The sequence below is a fragment of the Diceros bicornis genome, chromosome 9, assembly GCF_020826845.1.
Source record: "Diceros bicornis minor isolate mBicDic1 chromosome 9, mDicBic1.mat.cur, whole genome shotgun sequence".
Classification (NCBI taxonomy): Eukaryota; Metazoa; Chordata; class Mammalia; order Perissodactyla; family Rhinocerotidae; genus Diceros; species Diceros bicornis.
This window is the reverse complement of record NC_080748.1, coordinates 21,877,466-21,896,572: the sequence shown is the minus strand read 5'-3', so window position 1 is coordinate 21,896,572 and position 19,107 is coordinate 21,877,466. Positions and strand designations below refer to the sequence as shown.

Here is a 19,107-nt window from a genome sequence, read left to right as displayed (position 1 = left end):
AAAAAGCCATCAGTCCCTCACACACATTTTAGTTTCCTGATTCCTAACATTCTAACTTTGCCTCAGCTTTCTTCATTTCGATGATACTGCAAAATTCCACCTCTGTGTTGCTATCCATGTCACCTGGGTTTCTGTTCCATTTGCTCTTTTTTGGAAAATTATCACTGGAGTCACTCATATTTTGCACATGCTCAAACCAATACTCTTGGTTATAGGAAAAACCCAGGAATTTCATGTGTAAGGAATTTTGTGGATGAAGCTCAAGTGGGAATTTAGTGGGAATTTCAAAATGTAGAGAAGTTCAAGTTAGTACAAGAGGCAAAGTCCCCAGTTTCTTCTTCCCGTGCTCCGTCTGCTTCATTCAACTGAAGGTACTTATTGTGTATACCCTTCATGGGTCCCTAAATACCACCACCCTTTAGTGTCTACGTATGTGGAGATTTATCTAAACATTTCATTTTCAAGCAGCTTATCTGGCACAGAATCAGCACATTCACTGTTGAAACGATTATACAAAATGAAAGCCACAGAAAAGGCAAAAAGAAAAAAAAAGAAAAACTTTAAGAAAGATGAATCATATGTTTCTTACCTGGGGATATCTTCAAAAGAATTAAAGTCATAAAAAGTACAAATGATATCAACCAGTAAAGTCACCACAATAATGACAGCATCTAAGGAGTTAAGTAAATCGGAAAAATACCGCCATATCCTATAATGGAAAACAAAAAATATAAGTTTATGCTCCCCCAAAGAAGAAACAGGGAAATTTTAAGAGCAAAAATTATTTGACTCATCCCCATTAACAATTCTACTTTAATGAATTATCTAAAATGCATTTACTAGACTAGACTAAGGGAAAATATTCATATTCATTATTTTATACATATGTATGACAAAAGCATCAATATGGCACTTTAAGTTTAGCAGGAGAGATAACCAAACCGTTGAACAAGAGGCAAGCAACGCCTTCACACCGGCGGGAGAGAAAGGCGGGATGCTGGGCAGTACTATTGGGCAACAGGAGCTGAACGTGTCACAGCCTTAGAGCAGCTGCAGTCGTGAGGAGTGTAGAAGAGGAGCTTGTGAGAGGGAGACAGGTCCACTTTTTTGGCCTGCGAACCCATCATCTGCCATTGTAGCCACGGTGGAATCCCAGTGGCTGGTATGGCCTCCCCTGCGCAAAGCTGAACTTCCACCCGCTGCACCTTCCTCCCCAGCACTGGCCCCTTCAGCCATGGGCACTGGTGCTCCCTGGGGAAGCGTCTTCCAATTCCGGGGTAGCCCCCTTCAGGCTCTGAGTAACCTGGGAGTGGGCAACTGTCTTTAGCTCAAAGGCATGAGGGTGGAAGTTCAGCAGGAGAGCAATCAAGCTGCCTTCTGAAATGCTCTGGATGCAGTGAGGCTGGGGAATTTAGTCTCTGATTCCCACAGCAGTCCAGCTCCAAGGCTGGGCTCACTCCATCCGCCTTCTCAGACAGCCAGCAGCAGAGAAAATGAGCTGCTGCCTCACTACCAAGCCTTGCTGATGGGATGAGCGTGCCTCTGATCTCCTGGGTGCCTTAGCAAAAGTTTTCATTTTAACTGAGGTAGGGAGTTATTCATGATCTATTACCTAGTATTTAATATGCTGTCAGCTTTTATTTAGATTCAACTCAATGATAAAGTATTAATATTTATACTTCACGTACATGTTCCTCTTAATAATGTGCATGTAGATACATCAGCTGCCTGGCTCCATTTTGCAAACCCTTTAAGTTTTACCTGTTGAAGGAACCTTCTAGAATACATTATTGGAGACTAGAGTGCCAGTTACAACAATACTATTAAAGCCTGATCTAGTAGAAATTGGGATTTGGATAGTTGTTTCTCTGGTGGACCACGCCTTTGAGGAGAATCATTTTGATAAAGAGGGACACATTTGGTTGTGTTGGCCTGGTAATTTCTTTGGGATGCTTCTCACAGCAGTACAAAATAGCTTTATGTGTTTTTGAAAAATTAATCGAACTTACCCTTCTACAAATGCTCTAAGAAGAACATCCATTAAAAAAAACAAAGCGATAGCTAAGGAAATTGAACGATATTCCAAACGCAGTGTGCTGTTAGAGGCAAATTGGTCCATAAGCACTAGGGACATATCTAGGAAGACGAGAAAAATTCCAAGTATTCTACAAAAGAAAAATAAATAAATAAATAAATAAATAGAACAAAGATAAAGTGGTTTTCACCCCTATAGTTAGACTACATTTAGGCCAATGATCTGATACTAAAATGGCATTATTTAGAATTAAACTGTCAGTGCTAAGGAGAACTGCGCTACCTTAGAATCTCAAAAAAATGACTCCGTCTTCACCTAATAGGAGCAGTTGTTAGGAAAATAAAATCCCACCAAACAACTTCATGTTATTATGCCCTTTTATACTAGACAGATCAGACTAACAGTCCAAGAAAGAATCGGCAAACTGAATTAAAATTACACGTCTCTGCTTGTAAACTCTTCTTAAAATTTGAGAATTTTATAAGGAGCTTCTACCAATTTCTCATAATAAATAAAACCTCATTAATCTTGATAATTTTTAAGAATTTAGTGATAAAAACCAAGCAAAAGCATGACTAACGTAAGCCCTTAAAAGACCACTTTGACCAGTAAGATTTTTTTATCAGTGAGATTTTCAATAAGTATATGATTACACATTAATGGATGTTTCTAGCACAGTGCTGGGCACATGAGAAGGAATTCAATTCCATAAATATATACATGACTGAACTCTAAAGCCTTTCTCTTAGCCTCATGCCTAAGCCTTTCTCTTATATATTCTAAACACATTCTCCATAAATTGATTATACTATTTGTATAACCTAGGAAGATGAATTACTTAGTCCTCAAAGTATTTTTTTACAATTGCAATACAAATTAAAATATTATAAATTTAAAAGGAAGCAAGTGTATTGCGCGAATCTGTATGATAGTACAAAATCTTACCATCATGTAGAGAAGAAGCCTAAGTAGAATGCTTCCAGAATTAAGGAGTAATTCTAGACAAATAAGGTATTTTATAAAACACTTTACTTATAATTATAGAATATTTTAAAGTGCATGCTTCATTATTTTTACTTTTCCAGGTAGAAAAAACATATTAATACGTTACTATTAGACTTAGGTAAATGCCATTTCTTTGCAATTCATAATGTTCAGCTTAAACTAAAATTCCAAGATAAATTAGATTACATTAAACAGGGCACAGGGGCTAGTCAGCAACATACTGAGAGCAGAAATGCTTTTTTTCACTCCTAGCTCCTTTCTCATTAAAAAATATTGATATTAAATGGATACATGTTTAATTACCTCCTTTTCTAGAGTCTCACATACCTTAATATGAAGGATGATACAATTGGGTGAACAATTCTCTTACACTTTCGGCTGCAAAAAGAAGTAAAAATAACATTCCAGAGTTTTCAAGTTTATCACAGATTTCTTTTAACATATAATATGAATTTAGCCCAGAAACAAAGGCCTGTATAAGTATAATTTTAAAAGAAAATTCTTCAGAAGTTGCATAACAAAGTGCTTTTTACTAATAACTAAAATTTTCACCTTTCTGCTTCATGATTTTTTTAACTTTCATATTTGGAATATATGTGAATAAAACACTAAACTTTGGATGTTGAGTAACATTTCCCTTGCCTATAAAGCCCCAACCCCACCTTTATGGTAATATTAAACTTGGGGTCATCAACTAAAGCAACACAGCATGGAGACAGAAGGGTGTGGTAGAAGAGACCTGTGTTCTAGCTCTCCCGTGAATGAGCTGTGGGATCCTGGGCAAGTCATCAAACCTTGGCAGACCTGTTGCCACAGCAATAAAAGAAGGGGCTTCAGGGATGGGTAGGGAGCACCCATCTTGTCCTGTAATATTCATCTCTTGAAACAAGACACCCCGTGAATATGACAGTTAGTCATTAATGAGAGTCACATTTGGAGTTGCAAGTGTACTTTGGAGGTAAGGAATTTTAGTGAGACACATTTAAAAGGAGAAAGAACCTAGAGACTGGGCTCCTTCCATTAACAGAAGAAGGAAGAGGAGCCTCTGTAATGAAGCCTGCAGTTACGCCTCTTTGTACCCCATGGCCAGAGACAAGGCAGCCGTTGGGGAGCAATTTCATGCCCTGCTGAAGCCTCCAACACAGGACGCAAATTCCACCCCAAGTGGGGTCAATCCCAAGGCAGTGCTCGTAGCCTGCGCCCAAGACTGAAGAATGGAGATGATGGATGATGAACAGAACTAGGGCACTGCCCAAATTGGCCACAGATGAATACTGTTAGGCTAACCTGGGGTAAAAGAGCTCCCCACTCCCACTGTCTCCCTCCTCCACCTGCACCCACCACCTCTGCCCAGGCTTAGGGAGCTGAGGCTGATGTGGATGGAGAACTGATTGGCCAAACGAGGTGAATTCTCCCCTGAGGTTGCCATTCTCTTAATACAAGGCCCTTCTCATCCCACACAGACTACTGCATCTCTAGATAGCACAGAAATGTTATAATAAATCTGAACTTGCCTGACAAAGTGAACATACAGAACCGTGCCTGACAGAATCATGGGGGCACAAAGGTATGACTTGAGATGGCTTTAGCCCCTCCTATCTCTTTCAGTGCCTCCCAAAACTACCCCAAGTAAATATACAGTTGAGATTTTTTAAAAAGAGTGTGCTATGTAAACGGAACTTCAAACAAGGTGTGTAGAGTTTGCAGCGAAAGGACTGTGACTCAATAATTCTATATCCAGGAAAAGTGCTGTTCATATTTGGGAGCAACAGACAGATACTCCCCAACATGCAGCAACTGAAAGCATAGCAGCCACGCACCTTTCCTAAACACAATGACTCAAAGCGCTCGGGCCAACTGAGCAATAAATCAAGATGAAGAAGGCAGGAAGAAGAAAGATACCTCATAGAGAAAAGGTTAAGAAATAACATCATACAAATTCAGGACTAAGTCTAAGTAATCATTGTTAATGGAGCACATGGAAATGTAAACAAATGATTCTAAAAGCGAGATAAATAATCTAAAATTCTTGATAATAGTATGGATTTAAATTTGCAGGTTTTCTCACACCATTTAGGATTTAAGGTTTGTAGGAAGATAGAAATAAAAGCATGTCTCATTTCTTCTCTTTCCCAGGTACAAGTCCAGTTTTAATCTGGATATTGGTGGAGAAACAAAGGTATAATTATGATCTCAAAAAATAGGTTTATAACTTTCATGTCACTAAAAATTGAAAGGAATACAAACTAATTGATAGCAAAACGTAGAAAAATTTAAAGAGAAAATATCAAGAAGTGTTTAATACAGAAAACAAAGTAAGACGACAGCAAAGAAAACCTAACATACCAGAAATGATAACAAATACAAACCCATTACTCTCATATTAAATATTGGCAAATACTCTCAGATAAGTTTAAAAAACTAAATGCACTATATGTTCTGTACAAGAGACAAAAACTAAATTAAAATGATAGTTTGAAAATAAAGAGATAGGGGCTGGCCCCGTGGCTTAGTGGTTAAGTGCGCGCGCTCCGCTGCTGGCGGCCCGGGTTCAGATCCCAGGCGCGCACCGACACACCGCTTCTCCGGCCATGCTGAGGCCGCGTCCCACATACAGCAACTAGAAAGATGTGCAGCTATGACATACAACTGTCTACTGGGGCTTTGGGGGAAAAAATAAATAAATAAATAAATAAAATTATAGAAAATAAAGAGATGGACAATGATATGAGAAGCAAATGTTAAATCTCAAAACATTGAAAGTTGTAATATTAATATCAAAGTTGAATTCAAAGCAAAAATATTAGCTATGACCAAGACATCTTATATTGATAGAAGGCAGACTCTATAGGACACTAACAAGACCATGTTGAAAAGGGGTGGGATCTGTATTGGGGTCAGGTATTGTCTTTTCCACTGAACACATTTCTCTCTGCAGAGGCTGGAGGAGGCATGTGGCCACACTCAAAGCACTAAGGGCACTGGGGTGATTCTTTGGTCTTCCCGCTCTCATTCTAGGGCTCGGGATTTTCCCCCCAGACTATCCACAAGACACAAAGCAACATTCCTAGATTATAGTGTAAACTCAGGTTGAAGAGAGTAGAGTCAGGCTTCAGATCTGATTCCAACCTAAGTTAGCTCATTAGAATTCTCTACTGGGGTTTGGAGAGGAAGCACGAAAGTACCTAGGAGTGTCTTCCGCATGGCTTGGTCCTCAGGGTATGTACTTCCCTAGGGAGTGTTGGTAGCAAGGATAGGATCTGAGCGTCTCTGGCCAAATACTATCCATTCTTAAATATATATATTGAAATAATTTCTATTGTGCAGGAAACACATATTTAAAGAACTCGTATGCGATATTTAAAGAAACTCATCCTGGAATAAGATACAAAAAACTTCAATGTACTCTAAAACATAAAAATTATGCAGGCTACATTTTCTGACCACAATGTAATAAAACCATTGCAAAGGGAGAGTACTCACATACAAAGTATTTAATTGCATTTTATCACTACAGAAATTAAAAAGGTGCCATATATGACAACTTAGATTAAATGGTGATATTGCTTGAAAGACAGAAACTACTAACATTTGCTCAAGAAAAAATAGATAACCTGAATAGTTCAAAAGATAATATACCTTCTAAAGAAATTGAACTTGTTTAAAACTTTCCAACAACAAAAAATCCAAGCCCAGGTGACTTCACTCAAGAATTCTATTCATTTTTTTGTGTGTGTGAGGAAGATCAGCCCTGAGCTAACATCCATGCTAATCCTCCTCTTTTTGCTGAGGAAGACCCACTCTGAGCTAACATCTATTGCCAATCCTCCTCCTTTTTTTTTTCCCCAAAGCCCCAGTAGATAGTTGTATGTCACAGTTGCACATCCTTCTAGTTGCTGTATGTGGGATGCGGCCTCAGCATGGCCGGAGAAGCAGTGCGTCGGTGTGCGCCCGGGATCCGAACCAGGGCTGCCAGTAGCGGAGCGTGTGCACTTAACCGCTAAGCCATGGGGCCGGCCCTCTATTCATTTTTAAAGGAAGAAATAATACCAATTCTAAACAAACTCTTCCAGAAAATAGAAGAGGACTATTTCCAAACTCATTTTAGGAGACCAGCATTACCCTGATTACCCGATCGCTGTTAGACCAGCAAAACCAGTCAAGACATTATATGACAAGAAAATTACCAACGAATATCCCTCATGAATATAGTTGCAAAAATCCTTAACAAAAGATTAGCAAACTGAATCCAGCAACATAAAAAAATATGTCATGACCAAGGGGGGTTTGTTCCAGGAATTCAAGTATGCTTCAACATTCTAAAATTAATGTAATTTATCATGTCAATAAACTAAGGAAAATAAAACATGGTCATCTCAATAGACGTAAAAAATTTTTTTTCAAAAAATTTAACATCCATTCATAATAAAAACTTTCAGTGAACTAGGAATAGAAGGGAACTTCCTTAACCCGACAATGGGCATTTACAAAAAACCCGTGGCTAATATCATTCTTAATGGTGAAAGACTAAATGTTTTCTTCCAATGATTAGGAATTCAATATGTCAGTTCACTCTTCTATTCAAAATTGTATTGGAGGTTCTAGTCAATGCAATAAGACAAGAAAAGGAAACAAAAGGCATATAGATTGGAAAGGAAGAAATAAAACTCTCCCTATTTGTAGACGATATGCTTGTCTACCTAGAAAATCCCAAGGAATCTACAAAGAAGCTAATGGAACTAATAAGTGAGTTTAATAAAGTTACCAGATAAAAGGTCAATATAAAAAATTCAATTATAGTTCTATATACTAGCAATGAACAACTGAAAAATGGAAATTTAAGCAACGGCACCATTTACATTAGCACCAAAACCCACGAAATACTTTGGTATAAATTAACAAAATATGTGCAGGATCTGTACACTGAAAATTACAAAACATGATGAAAGAAGAAGAAATCTAAAGATAAGAGATGTACCATGTTCATAGATTAGAAGAGTTAATATTGTTAAGATGTCACTTTTCCTCAAACCAATCTATAGATTCAACAAAATTTCAATTAAAAAAATTTTTGTAGATATTGACAACCTGATTCTAAAATTTATATGGAAAGGCAAAGTGATACCACTACCTGATTTAAAGACTTACTATAATGTTAAATAATCAAGACAGTGTAGTATAGAAGAAAGAATAGACACAGAGAACAGTAGAACAGAATAGAATCCAGAAATAGACTCTCCTATTTGATCAACTGATTTTCAACAAAGATGCAAAGGTAAGTCAATGGAGAAAAAAATAGTCTTACAAGAAATTGGAGTGGAATTATTGGACATACAAATGCAAAGAGAATGCTCCTCAACCTGTATCACACAACATAGACAGAAATTAACTCAAAATGGATCCATGTACCTAAATGTAAAACCTAAAACTATGAAATTTATAGGAGAAAATATTCGTGACCTTGGGTTAGAAAAACATTTCTTAGGACACCAAAAACACAATCATGAAAGAAAAAACTGAATTTCATCAAAATTAAAAATTTCTGCTGTGCAGAAAACAAAAAAAAGACAAGACAAGCTACAGATTGGGAGAAAATATTTGCAAACATTTATCTGATAAAGGACTTGTATGCAGAACATATAAAGAACTCTCAAAACTCAACAGCAAGGAAAAAAAGTTTAAAAACAGGCCAAAAATTTGGACAGACATTTCACCAAAGAAAATCGATAGATAGCAAGTAAGCATGAGAAAAGATGCTCAACATCATTGGTCACAATGAAAATACGATTTCAAGTCTCAATGAGACCCCTCTACTCACCTATTACAATGTCTTAAAAAACAAAACAAAACGAAACAGAAGGACAATACCAAGTACAGGCGAGGATGCAGAGCAACCAGAACCCTCACACATGTGAAACAGTACAGCCATTTCAGAAACTGTTTCTTACACAATTAAACATACACTTTACCATAAGATTCAACAATCCTGTTCCTCAGCATTAACCAAGATAAATGAAACTTACACCCACATAAAGACTTGTACGCAAATGTTCATAGCCACATCATTCATACAGGCCAAAACTGGAAATAATCCAAATGTCCATCAATGGGTGAATGGATAAGAAAATACAGTATATTCATACAATGGAATACTACTCAGCAAGAAAAAGAAACAGACTACTGATACATGAATTCATATGGATGAATCTCCAATGCATTATGCTATGTGAAAGAAGCCAATTTCAATTGGCTACATACTTCAATTCTATTCAATGACATTCTGGAAAAGGTAAAACTATAGGGACAGAAAACAGATCAGTGATGGCCAGGGGCTGGGTTTGGGCGAAGGGTTGAACACAAAAGGACTTGAGAAATTTTAAAGAGATGATAGAATTTTTCTGTGTCATGATTATGGTAGTGGTTACACAAATGTACATATTAGTCAAAACTCATAGAATTGCCACACAATGAATAAAATTCATTATACATAAACTGTAGTTTAAGTTTTTAAAAAACATTTACTGTGCTGTTAATGTGTGAAAAGTGTGCTGTAATCAAAAGGCTGGTAAAACAATGGAATAAAATAGATTCTGGAAACAGACCCAGTACGTAAAGATTCAAAATAAAACAGAGATTTAAAAATCACTAAAGAAGATATAAATTTTTCAATAATACATTCATTCATTCAGCCAAAGTCAGTGAGTGCCTACTATGTACCATGGTACTGTTTTAGGCACCAGAGATACAGCAGTTAACAAAATGGACAAAATTTCTTCCTTCATGAGGCTTGCATTCTTGTGATGAGGACAGACCATAAATATAATAAATAAGTAAATAACATAGTAAGTTATGAGGTGATAAGTGCAATGAGAGATCACTAAAATGGGGCAAGGACAATGGAGGGGATGCAATTTTGATGTTGGCAAAACTAGGTAGCCACTTGGCAGAAAAGTAGATTCCTACATTTTATACCTGAATGCAAAATAAATTCTGGCTGGGCAGATGTTTTATTCAAATGTAGAAAATAAATTTAAAACACAGAAGAAGAAATCTTGGTGAATATATTAAAATCTTGGGTAGAGAAAGACTTTCTAAGTATGACACTAAAGGCATAAATCATAACAGAAAGTAGAGATGTATTCAAATGCATGAAGATTATAAACTATGGGCCAGCCCCGGTGGCCTGGTGGTTAAGTTTGGCGCACGGCGCTTCGGTGGCCTGGGTTGGGTTCCTGGGCACAGACCTACATCACTTGTCTATCAGTGGCCATGCTGTGGCAGCGGCTCACATGGAGGAAAAAAAGAGGAAGACTGGCAACAGATGTTAGCTCAGGGGGAATCCTCCTCACCAGAAAAAAAAAAAGATTATAAACTTCTATATAGTGAAAAGCTAGACAACCTGGGAAAAATTACCTGCCCTATATATGATATAAAAAGGATGGATACATTTAACTTTTCAATCCAATGACAGAGATAAACATCCTCATTTTAAATGGGCAAAGGTAGTTTGCAAACAATGAAATTCAAGTTCTATGAAACTTGCAGGGAGGGAGGAAACATACACTTTGGCATCTTGCTGTGGGAGGGCATGTCAACATCAACAGCCTCACAAGCATTCCTTTGACAGAGAATTTCCACTTCTGAGAACTTATCATAAGGAAATAACAATATACAGAGATTTGGTCTCAAAGACATTCATCACTTTCTGAAACAGTAAAAAGTTGTAAACAATTTAAAGGTCCAGTGATATCTGACTATTTAAATAAATAATGGCACGATACACCAAGTATTATACAGCTGTTAAAAATAATGTTGTAGGGGGCTGGCCCGGTGCACAAGCGGTTAAGTGCGTGCGCTCCGCTGCGGTGGCCCGGGGTTCGCCAGTTCGCATCCCGGGCGCGCACCGATGCACCGCTTGTCAAGCCATGCTGTGGTGGCGGTCCCATATAAAGTAGAGGAAAGATGGGCATGGATGTTAGCCCAGGGCCAGTCTTCCTCAGGAAAAAGAGGAGGATTGGCAGATGTTAGCTCAGGGTCGATCTTCCTCAAAAAATAAAAATAAAAAAATAACGTTGTAAATTTAAAAATGAAGTCAGCTATTGGCAGGACTTCAGGCAAGAATAAAAAATCTGAAATGAAAATATCTATAATGTTGTAAGTGCATATGTATATTTATTAACATGGAAATATGTGATATGTCATTAAGTAATAAGGTTAGTTTGAAAAAGAAGGTATGATACCATACCCATAAACAAAAAATGTGTATCCCTAAAGAACTGGAAAGGCATATAACAAAAATTAAGAATGGCTATTTATGGGTGAATTTATTGCTTGTTTGTATTTTCTGACTTTCCTAATAATGAACTTTTGTGTTATTTTTGGTTTTTAGCATAGAAATTATTTATGGTGCTTTAGAGCTTTAAAAGCACTTTCACACATACTACTTTACCTTTATTATTAGTTTTTTACTATACAAGACCAAGCAGATAGATACTGTAGATAGCATTATGTTTACAGTTTACAAGTGAATGATCTAAAGTTTCAAGAGGTTTAGTGACTCGTGAGTGTCCAGTGAATATTAGATGTCAAAGCCAAGCATTGTTTCCAGGTCAAACTCCAAATTGAAAACCATGCCCCTAGTCTGAAACACCAGTGTTTCTCACAGGGATGAATGCAAACGCCACTTGTATCTATACAAGAAGCATCTATAATTGAAAAAAAACATACACACAAAACCACTTTATTTTGTTTGGAGGGGGTAAGAAGAAGGAAATGCTTGCCTTGCTCAATCTATTCAAATTTTGCCCCAGCCCTGGGCAGCCTCATTGCAGAAAATCTACAGCTAATATGCAGACATAAAATTCAATTAAGTGGCAGAATGAACTCTTCAATGATGGCCCATGAATGAAAAAAGTCATAGAAAACGGAAATTCACAGGTAATTTGAAGAACAATTTGTATTCATTGGTCACCTCTCTCTTTTCCATATGGTCTTTGTCTAGACAACAAAAAACTGTAGCCGTGACCAGTGAATATCCTGTTCAGCACTACTCACTCTCCAACACCGGCACAAGCTGGTGAATGGTTAAATAACCGGCCAAGAGACAAGCAGGAGAAAAATCTCATGAATATTTCTGCAGTTCAGACACATGCCATTTTAAGAATGTCTCGTTTCCTTGCCGTGAGTACATGGTAAAAATGCCTTCAGATCAGTGCAGTAGGAAGTACTCTCAGTGAGATTACCCAGAAACAAGTCAAAATTAATAAAATTCCAATGAGCCTAAAGAGAGCTTTAATCAGCAAAACATGTTCGCTTTTTGCTATCCGTCCCGTTTGCTCATAGACAAAGTCAACAAAACCAAGAATCAGAATATATCCAGGAAAAACAGGAGAGGAACACAATCGAAGAGTAAGTAGCATTCTGCAATCCTCTGTTAAGAAAGAAACTCTGTAATAAAATTATCTACTAAGGATATTTTCACATCTTCAAACTAGAAGAACATTTATTTGTGAGTATGTGGAACTATTTTTTTTCACACCTAGTACTTATCTGCAAATTCAATTAGAGTCATTATTGTGTACCCTCCCTCCCAAACATTTAGATACCTTTCCATAATTTTCCTGTTTCTTTCTCGCCTCAACAGAAGCCCTATCTTCGCAAAGATAAGAGATCCACCGATGGCTCCCTCCCTCCAAACTCCAAACTGACTTACCAAGTCAGATCGAAGTCAACGTCCTCTTTACCATTATCGAGCCTGGCGAGTTGTTCCTTTATACTTGAACCGCCAACAAATGCAATAATATATCATTAGAGATGTGCTACATGGACCAGTGATGTGAAAAATTTATTTCAACAAAAAGAATTCTTTGAATCTAAAGGATAGAGTAAACATGACTTGGTTCACTGGAAGACCTAATTTTTTAGAAAGAGTTTTAGAATGATTGTCCAGAAAACTCTGTGTTCCCACGGATACTTCCAAGACTGAATTTTGCAAATCACCCTTTCTCTTTCTCTCTATCTCTGCCTTTCTGTCTCTGTCTCTCTGTGTCTCTCTGTCTTTCTCTCTCTCTCTCTCTCAATTGATATATATAGCACTGACTCAAATAAATGACATCAGTAGTCTTCGACGGCACCTTCATTGACAGGTAAGATAGCAGTCACCGACTTTTGATATTAGTTTATTCAGGCCAGTGTGAAGGACTGAAAATGTACATAGTCAGAACCAAGTGACTTTGTAGACTTACTGTTTTGGGTGAAATTAGGTACAATTGCTCCACAATTTATAAACCAATGGAACTCTAAAAAATTATATGTCAATTAGTTATTTGGAACCTGGGTCCCTCCACCACTTTCTACTTGTCACGTATCATGGATATCCTTTCTCTTCCTTGGTTAGGATTCCAATAACTGCCTGAAACAAGGACTCCATTTAATAACTAATCAGATTTCACAAATCTCAATACCCCCCACCTCTCTCTATATGTATATTTATAGCTCACCTTTCATTGACGTCTCTAACACGGGTTACATCTTTCAACTCACTTGAGTCAGAGCTAAAGGATTAAAAATGCACATAGTAAGACTTCACATGTCTCTCTAGACTTATTTTTAAGCACTAATTAGCTACAATTATTCTATAATTTGTAATCTAGTTGTCCTAAAAAATAACATTTTAATCAGTTATTTGAAACTGATATTTAATTTTTCCCTAGAAATGAGGCTTTATACGTTTGTAATGAAAGTCGTAGTCCTAGGAAAAACAACTTAGTGAATCAAGTTCATGTACGTTTCTTTACTCCTGAACCCCTTCAGAAGTACTGCTCCTTGCTCCAAATAGGTTTCCCTCCTCTCTGGGCCTGCTTTAGCAGAGTCTTATACATGGGCAATCTGATAGTTTCCTAAGGGTTTTGGCTGCTACTAAGGGTGACAAACAGATTAGGGGTAAGAAGCATCCCTCTTATGACCTATTTCTCTTTTATGCAACTAGTGTCAAAGACACTCTGTAACGTCATGCATGCTCCTGAAAATGAACCTCCAAATCTCAATATCTCTCCCTCTCTGTATTTATGTGTGTGTATATTTATATACACACACACATATATTTCTGTGTATATCTATCTGTCTTTATTTATATCTCACATTTCATTGGCGGTTTCATCAGAAATTCCTGTTGTCAATTCAGGCAGGCCAGAGCTAAAGGATTAAAAACACACATAGTAAGGCACCGCATGACTTCTAGACTTACTTTTTTTAGTTCAAATTAGCTACAATTACTCTTGAATTTATCAACCAGTTGACTCTTTGAAAATTCACATGTAAATTTGTTATTTGGAATCTGATATCTCCTTTTCCCTGGAAATGATGCTATATATGCTTGTAATGAATATTTTAGACCTATCAAAAAAGTTAATGACTCAAGATTTAAGTACAGTTCTTTACTACTGAACCTGGCTGAAGGTCTAACAGCCTTCTGTGGTGGAATTTATTTCAAAATCAACTTCAATTTGCAGGTATGCATCCCTCTTCTCCTACCTAATTTCCTGCTTCTCAAGTCCCTCCTTCATCCCCTTACTTTCATCTATCATGGCTGTTTTTCCTGGCCCTTAGACAGGGTCAAGTGACTGCAGGCCTGAGTTAGGGGCTCCCTCCATAGGATGGTGGGTTTGGGTCTGGGGCACCAGCCTCACAGAGCGGCAGAACTCGGGAGGGTCATGGACAGATCCCAGGTCTATTAGCTCCTTTCTTTCTGTGGAGGGCTCCTCTGCTGCCTGTCCACTGCTTCCTCCTCCTTGCCTTAAATAGGATCCTGTCCTCCTTTCACTCAATCTGTAGAATCTCAAACACGGAATGCTCCTAATTGGAGCACTCTGGAAATTTCCTAAGAGTTTTGGGTGGTAGCTACTAGGAGGAGAAAGCATTCCTCTTATGACCTGTTCCTCTTTTATCCAACTAAATCCAAAAAAGATAAAAAGTTACCTACAGGTGCTATAGTAAGAAGATTTAGAAACAGTGTCAAAGACAGTGTACTGTCATGGATACTCCTAAGAATGAATTTGGAAATTTTATCTCTCTTTCTTTCACTGTATTTATGTTTGTGTATGTGTGTTTGTATGTCTGTGTTGATATAAGTATATAAATACACATGTATATATAAAAAGATATATATTTATTCATTTATATCTCACATTTCATTGGCAGCTCCCTCACAGGTTTTTGATGTTGATGCGTTCAGAGCAGTGCTAAAGGATTAAAAAGGTACATGTTCAGATACCATGTTTTAATTTTAGACTTACTTGTTTTCATTCAAATAGCTGTAATTACTTTACACTTATGAACTGGTTGATTTTTACAAATTCACATATAGAGGAGACGGAGTTCAGCGTCCCTATTTTCTCCTAATGCTGTTGCCTGGGACACGCGGACTCGGGGCCCTGTGACTTCGGAGGCGCCTTTGAACCATCGCAGCCTCCAGTCATTGAGGGCTTTAGCCTCAGTGTCTACAGCACTCCAGAGAGCTTCAAGGAAAAGGTCCTTCCCAGGACCTTCGAGAACCCACCGGTCCCCACAGGCTCCTGGGCACAGTGGCTGCCCTCACCCATGGCCTCTACTGCTTCCCCCCGGGCAGAGCCAGTGCTCCGAGCTCATGATGTGCACCCAGATCGCCACCCACAGCTTCTCACTTGCAGCCACCTTGCTGGGTCCGGCTGCATCAGCTACGAAGTCTCGACCTGAGCCTGGCCTGGCCTTGAAAGCTCTGCGGAGATTATTCCCAGCCCAAGAGCAACCACCGGTCCTGCCACTGGATTTATTCCCTCATCTCCCCCGCCAAGCCCCTGTGTCAATGGGGGACGAAATGGCCAGTTGTGTAACCGACAGATTTTTTTCAGGAATCTCAGGTTCAGGTCAGTTTGGGTGTTGCATACTTCTATTTGTGCTGCACCTTCTCCACTCCCTACTTAATAAACTCTGATCCACTTGTAAAAAAAAAAATTCATGTATATATCACTAAATTAAACCTGGTTTGTCAGTTTTTATTAGAAATGAGGCTTTATATAGGTGGTAATGAAAATCTTAGGCCTGTAAATAGTTAATGCATCAAGATACAAGTAAAGTTTTTTACAATTACTCTAACCCCAGTGTGTAACAGCCTTTTGTGGTAGAATTTATTTCAAATTCCACTTCAGTTTGTAGGTACCCATCCCTCTTCTCCCGTTTAATTCCTGATTCTCAAGCTCCTCCATCACCTCCTCACTGTCACCATCATAGATGTCTTTTCTGACCCTCAGGGTCAAGTAACTGCAGGCTAAGGTAGGGGCTCCTTAGTGCCCTAAGTCTGGGCACCAGCCTCACATGGTGGCAGAACTCTGGAGGGTCACGGACACATCCAGGCTCTATTAACTCCATTCTTTTCTGCTGAGGGCTCCACTGCTCTCTGTCCACTGCTACCTTCTCCTTGCTCCAAATACGATTCTGTCTTCTCTTGGCCCACTCTAGTAGAGTCTCATACATGGGCAATCTGATAGCTTAAGGGTTTTGGCTGCTACTAATTAAGGGTGACAAGCATACTTAGGGGAAGAAGCATTCCTTTTATGACTTATTGCTTTTTTATCCAAATGGATCCAAAAAAGATAAAGAGTTACCTACAGATGCTACTGTGAGATGACTCAGAAAGAGTGTTAAAGATACTCTGTGTTGCCATCCACTGACACACTGCTCTCATTCTCCTTGCTTCCAAATAGAAATCTCTCTTCACTTGCCAATATTATAGGTTGAATATTGTCCCATCAAAATTCATATGTTGAAGTGCCATCCCCTGTAACTCAGAATGTCACCTCATTTGGAATTAGGGTTGCTGCAGATGTAATTAGTTAAGGTATGATCATACTGGTTTAGGGTGGGCTCCTAATCCAATATGACTAGTGTCCCTTAGACAAAGGGAAAATCTGGACACAGACGTACACACAGGAAGAATGTCATGGGAAGATTAAGGCAGAGATTGGAGCGATGATTCTACACACCAAGGAATGACCAAGATTGACAGTAACCACCAGAAGCCAGGAGAGAGGCATGGAATAGATTATTCCTTAAGCCCTCAGAAGGAACCAGCCCTGCTGACACCGTGACATCAACTTCTAGCCTCTAGGACTGAGAAAATAAATTTCTGTTGTTTAAACCACTCAGGTTGTGATTTTTTGTTATGGCAGCCCTAGCAAATTAATACAGCCCATTCTAGTAGAGTCTTATACACAGGCAATCTGATGGAGTTTTCTAAGAGTTTTGGCTGCTAGTCACTCAGATAGGAGGAAGAAGTCTCCCTCTTCTGACTTATTCCACTTTTATCCAGCTAGATCCAACAAAGAAAGAATGTTACACACAAAAGCTGACATTGCCAACACTTGAGTGTCCAAGAAACTCTGTATTGAATCTCTGTGTGTGTGTATCTTTACATATGTACATATAAACTCACTTTTCATTGGTGACTTCCTCAGTGGTTACTGATGTCAATTCATTCCAGTCCGAGCCAAAGGATTAAAATGTACATGATCAAACACCATGTGACTTCATAGACTTACTTTTTTCATTCAAATTAGCTAAAATTTCTCTATAACTTATAAAACGGTTGAACCCTATAAATTCACATATAATTTGGTTATTTGGAAAATATTTCATTTTTGCCTAGAATTGAGGCTTTACATGATAGTAATAAAATTCTTAGGCCTATAAAAGAATCCTTAATGGATCAAGATTTAAAAACATTTCTCTGCTACTGAACTTACCCCCAATGTATAAATGCCTTTTGTGATTACATTTACTTCAAATTCAACGGTAGTTTGTAGGTACCCATCCCTCTTTTCCCATCTAATTTTCTGATTTCAAGTTCCTCCACCACCTCCTTACTCTTCATGCTTCATGGATGTCTTTCCTTCTCCTCAGATGGGGTTAACTAACTGCATGCCTGAGGCAGGGGCTCCCTCCAGCATGATGGGGTTTGGGTTTGGGACACCAGCCTCCCATGGTGGTGGAGCTCTAGAGGGTAGGGGACAGATCTCAAGTCTATTAGCTCCTTTATTTTCTGCTGAGGGCAGAACATCTTCTTATTGTTTTAATTTGAAATTCCTGAGTGACATATGATGGTGAGCATCTTCTCATATGCTTATTTGGCATTTGTATATCTTCTTTGGTGAGGTGTCTCTTCAGATCTTTTGTCCATTTTTTAATTGGGTAATTCTTTTTCTGATTGTTGAGTTTTAAGAGTTCTTTGTATATTTAGATAAAAGTCCTTTATCAGATGTGTCTTTTGCAAATAATTTCTTCCAGTCTGTGGCTGACTTGTCCTCTCATTCTCTTGACAGTGTCTTTCGCAGAGCAGTTTTAAATTTCAATGAAATCCAGTTATCAGTATTTTCTTTCATGATTTTCATTTTGGTGTTGTATATAAAGTCGTTGCTGTATCAAAGGTCATCCAGTTTTCCTCCTGTGTTATCTTCTAGGAGTTTTATGGTTTTGCATTTTATATTTAGGTCTGTGATCCATTTTGAGTTAATTTTTGTGAAGTGTGTAAAGTCCGTGTCTAGATTCTTTTTGTTTTGCATATGGCTGTCCAGTTGTTCCAGTACCATTTGTTGAAAGGACTATCCTTTTTCCACTGGATTGCCTTTGCTCCTTTATCAAAGACCAGTTGTCTATATTTGTGTGGGCCTATTTCTGGGCTCTCTATTCTGATCTTTGATCTACTTGTGTATTCTCTCACCCATACCATGCTACCTTGATTACTGTAGCTTTATAGGAAGACTTAAGTCAGGTACTGTCAGTCCTCTGACTTTGCTCTTCTTCCTCAAAATTGTGTTGGCTATTCTGGGTCTTTTGCCTTTCCATATAAACTTTAGAATTAGTTCATCAATATGGAAAAAAAATGACTTTCTGGGATTTTGATTCAGATTGCATTGAACTACAAGTTGAAAGAACTGACATCTTAACAATATTGAGTCTTCCTATCCATGAACATGGAACATCTTCCCATTTATTTAGATCTTTGACTTCATTCAGCAGAGTTTTGTAGTTTTCCT

General features: G+C 38.1%; 1 protein-coding gene across 1 annotated transcript in view; it reads right to left on the bottom strand.

The window, feature by feature from the left end:
• LOC131409892 (phosphatidylinositol 3,4,5-trisphosphate 3-phosphatase TPTE2-like) overlaps nt 1-19,107 on the bottom strand; it is a 222,171-nt gene that overhangs the window by 32,999 nt on the left and 170,065 nt on the right. Inside the window, exons 1-4 of the mRNA XM_058547643.1 lie at nt 12,753-12,842; nt 3,368-3,418; nt 2,010-2,165; nt 590-709 (exon numbers count right to left, since the gene is read on the bottom strand). Coding sequence (XP_058403626.1) covers nt 590-709; nt 2,010-2,134 — 245 coding nt within the window. The 5' untranslated portion in view covers nt 2,135-2,165; nt 3,368-3,418; nt 12,753-12,842. Of the gene's footprint in view, nt 1-589; nt 710-2,009; nt 2,166-3,367; nt 3,419-12,752 lie in introns of the transcript that reaches the window.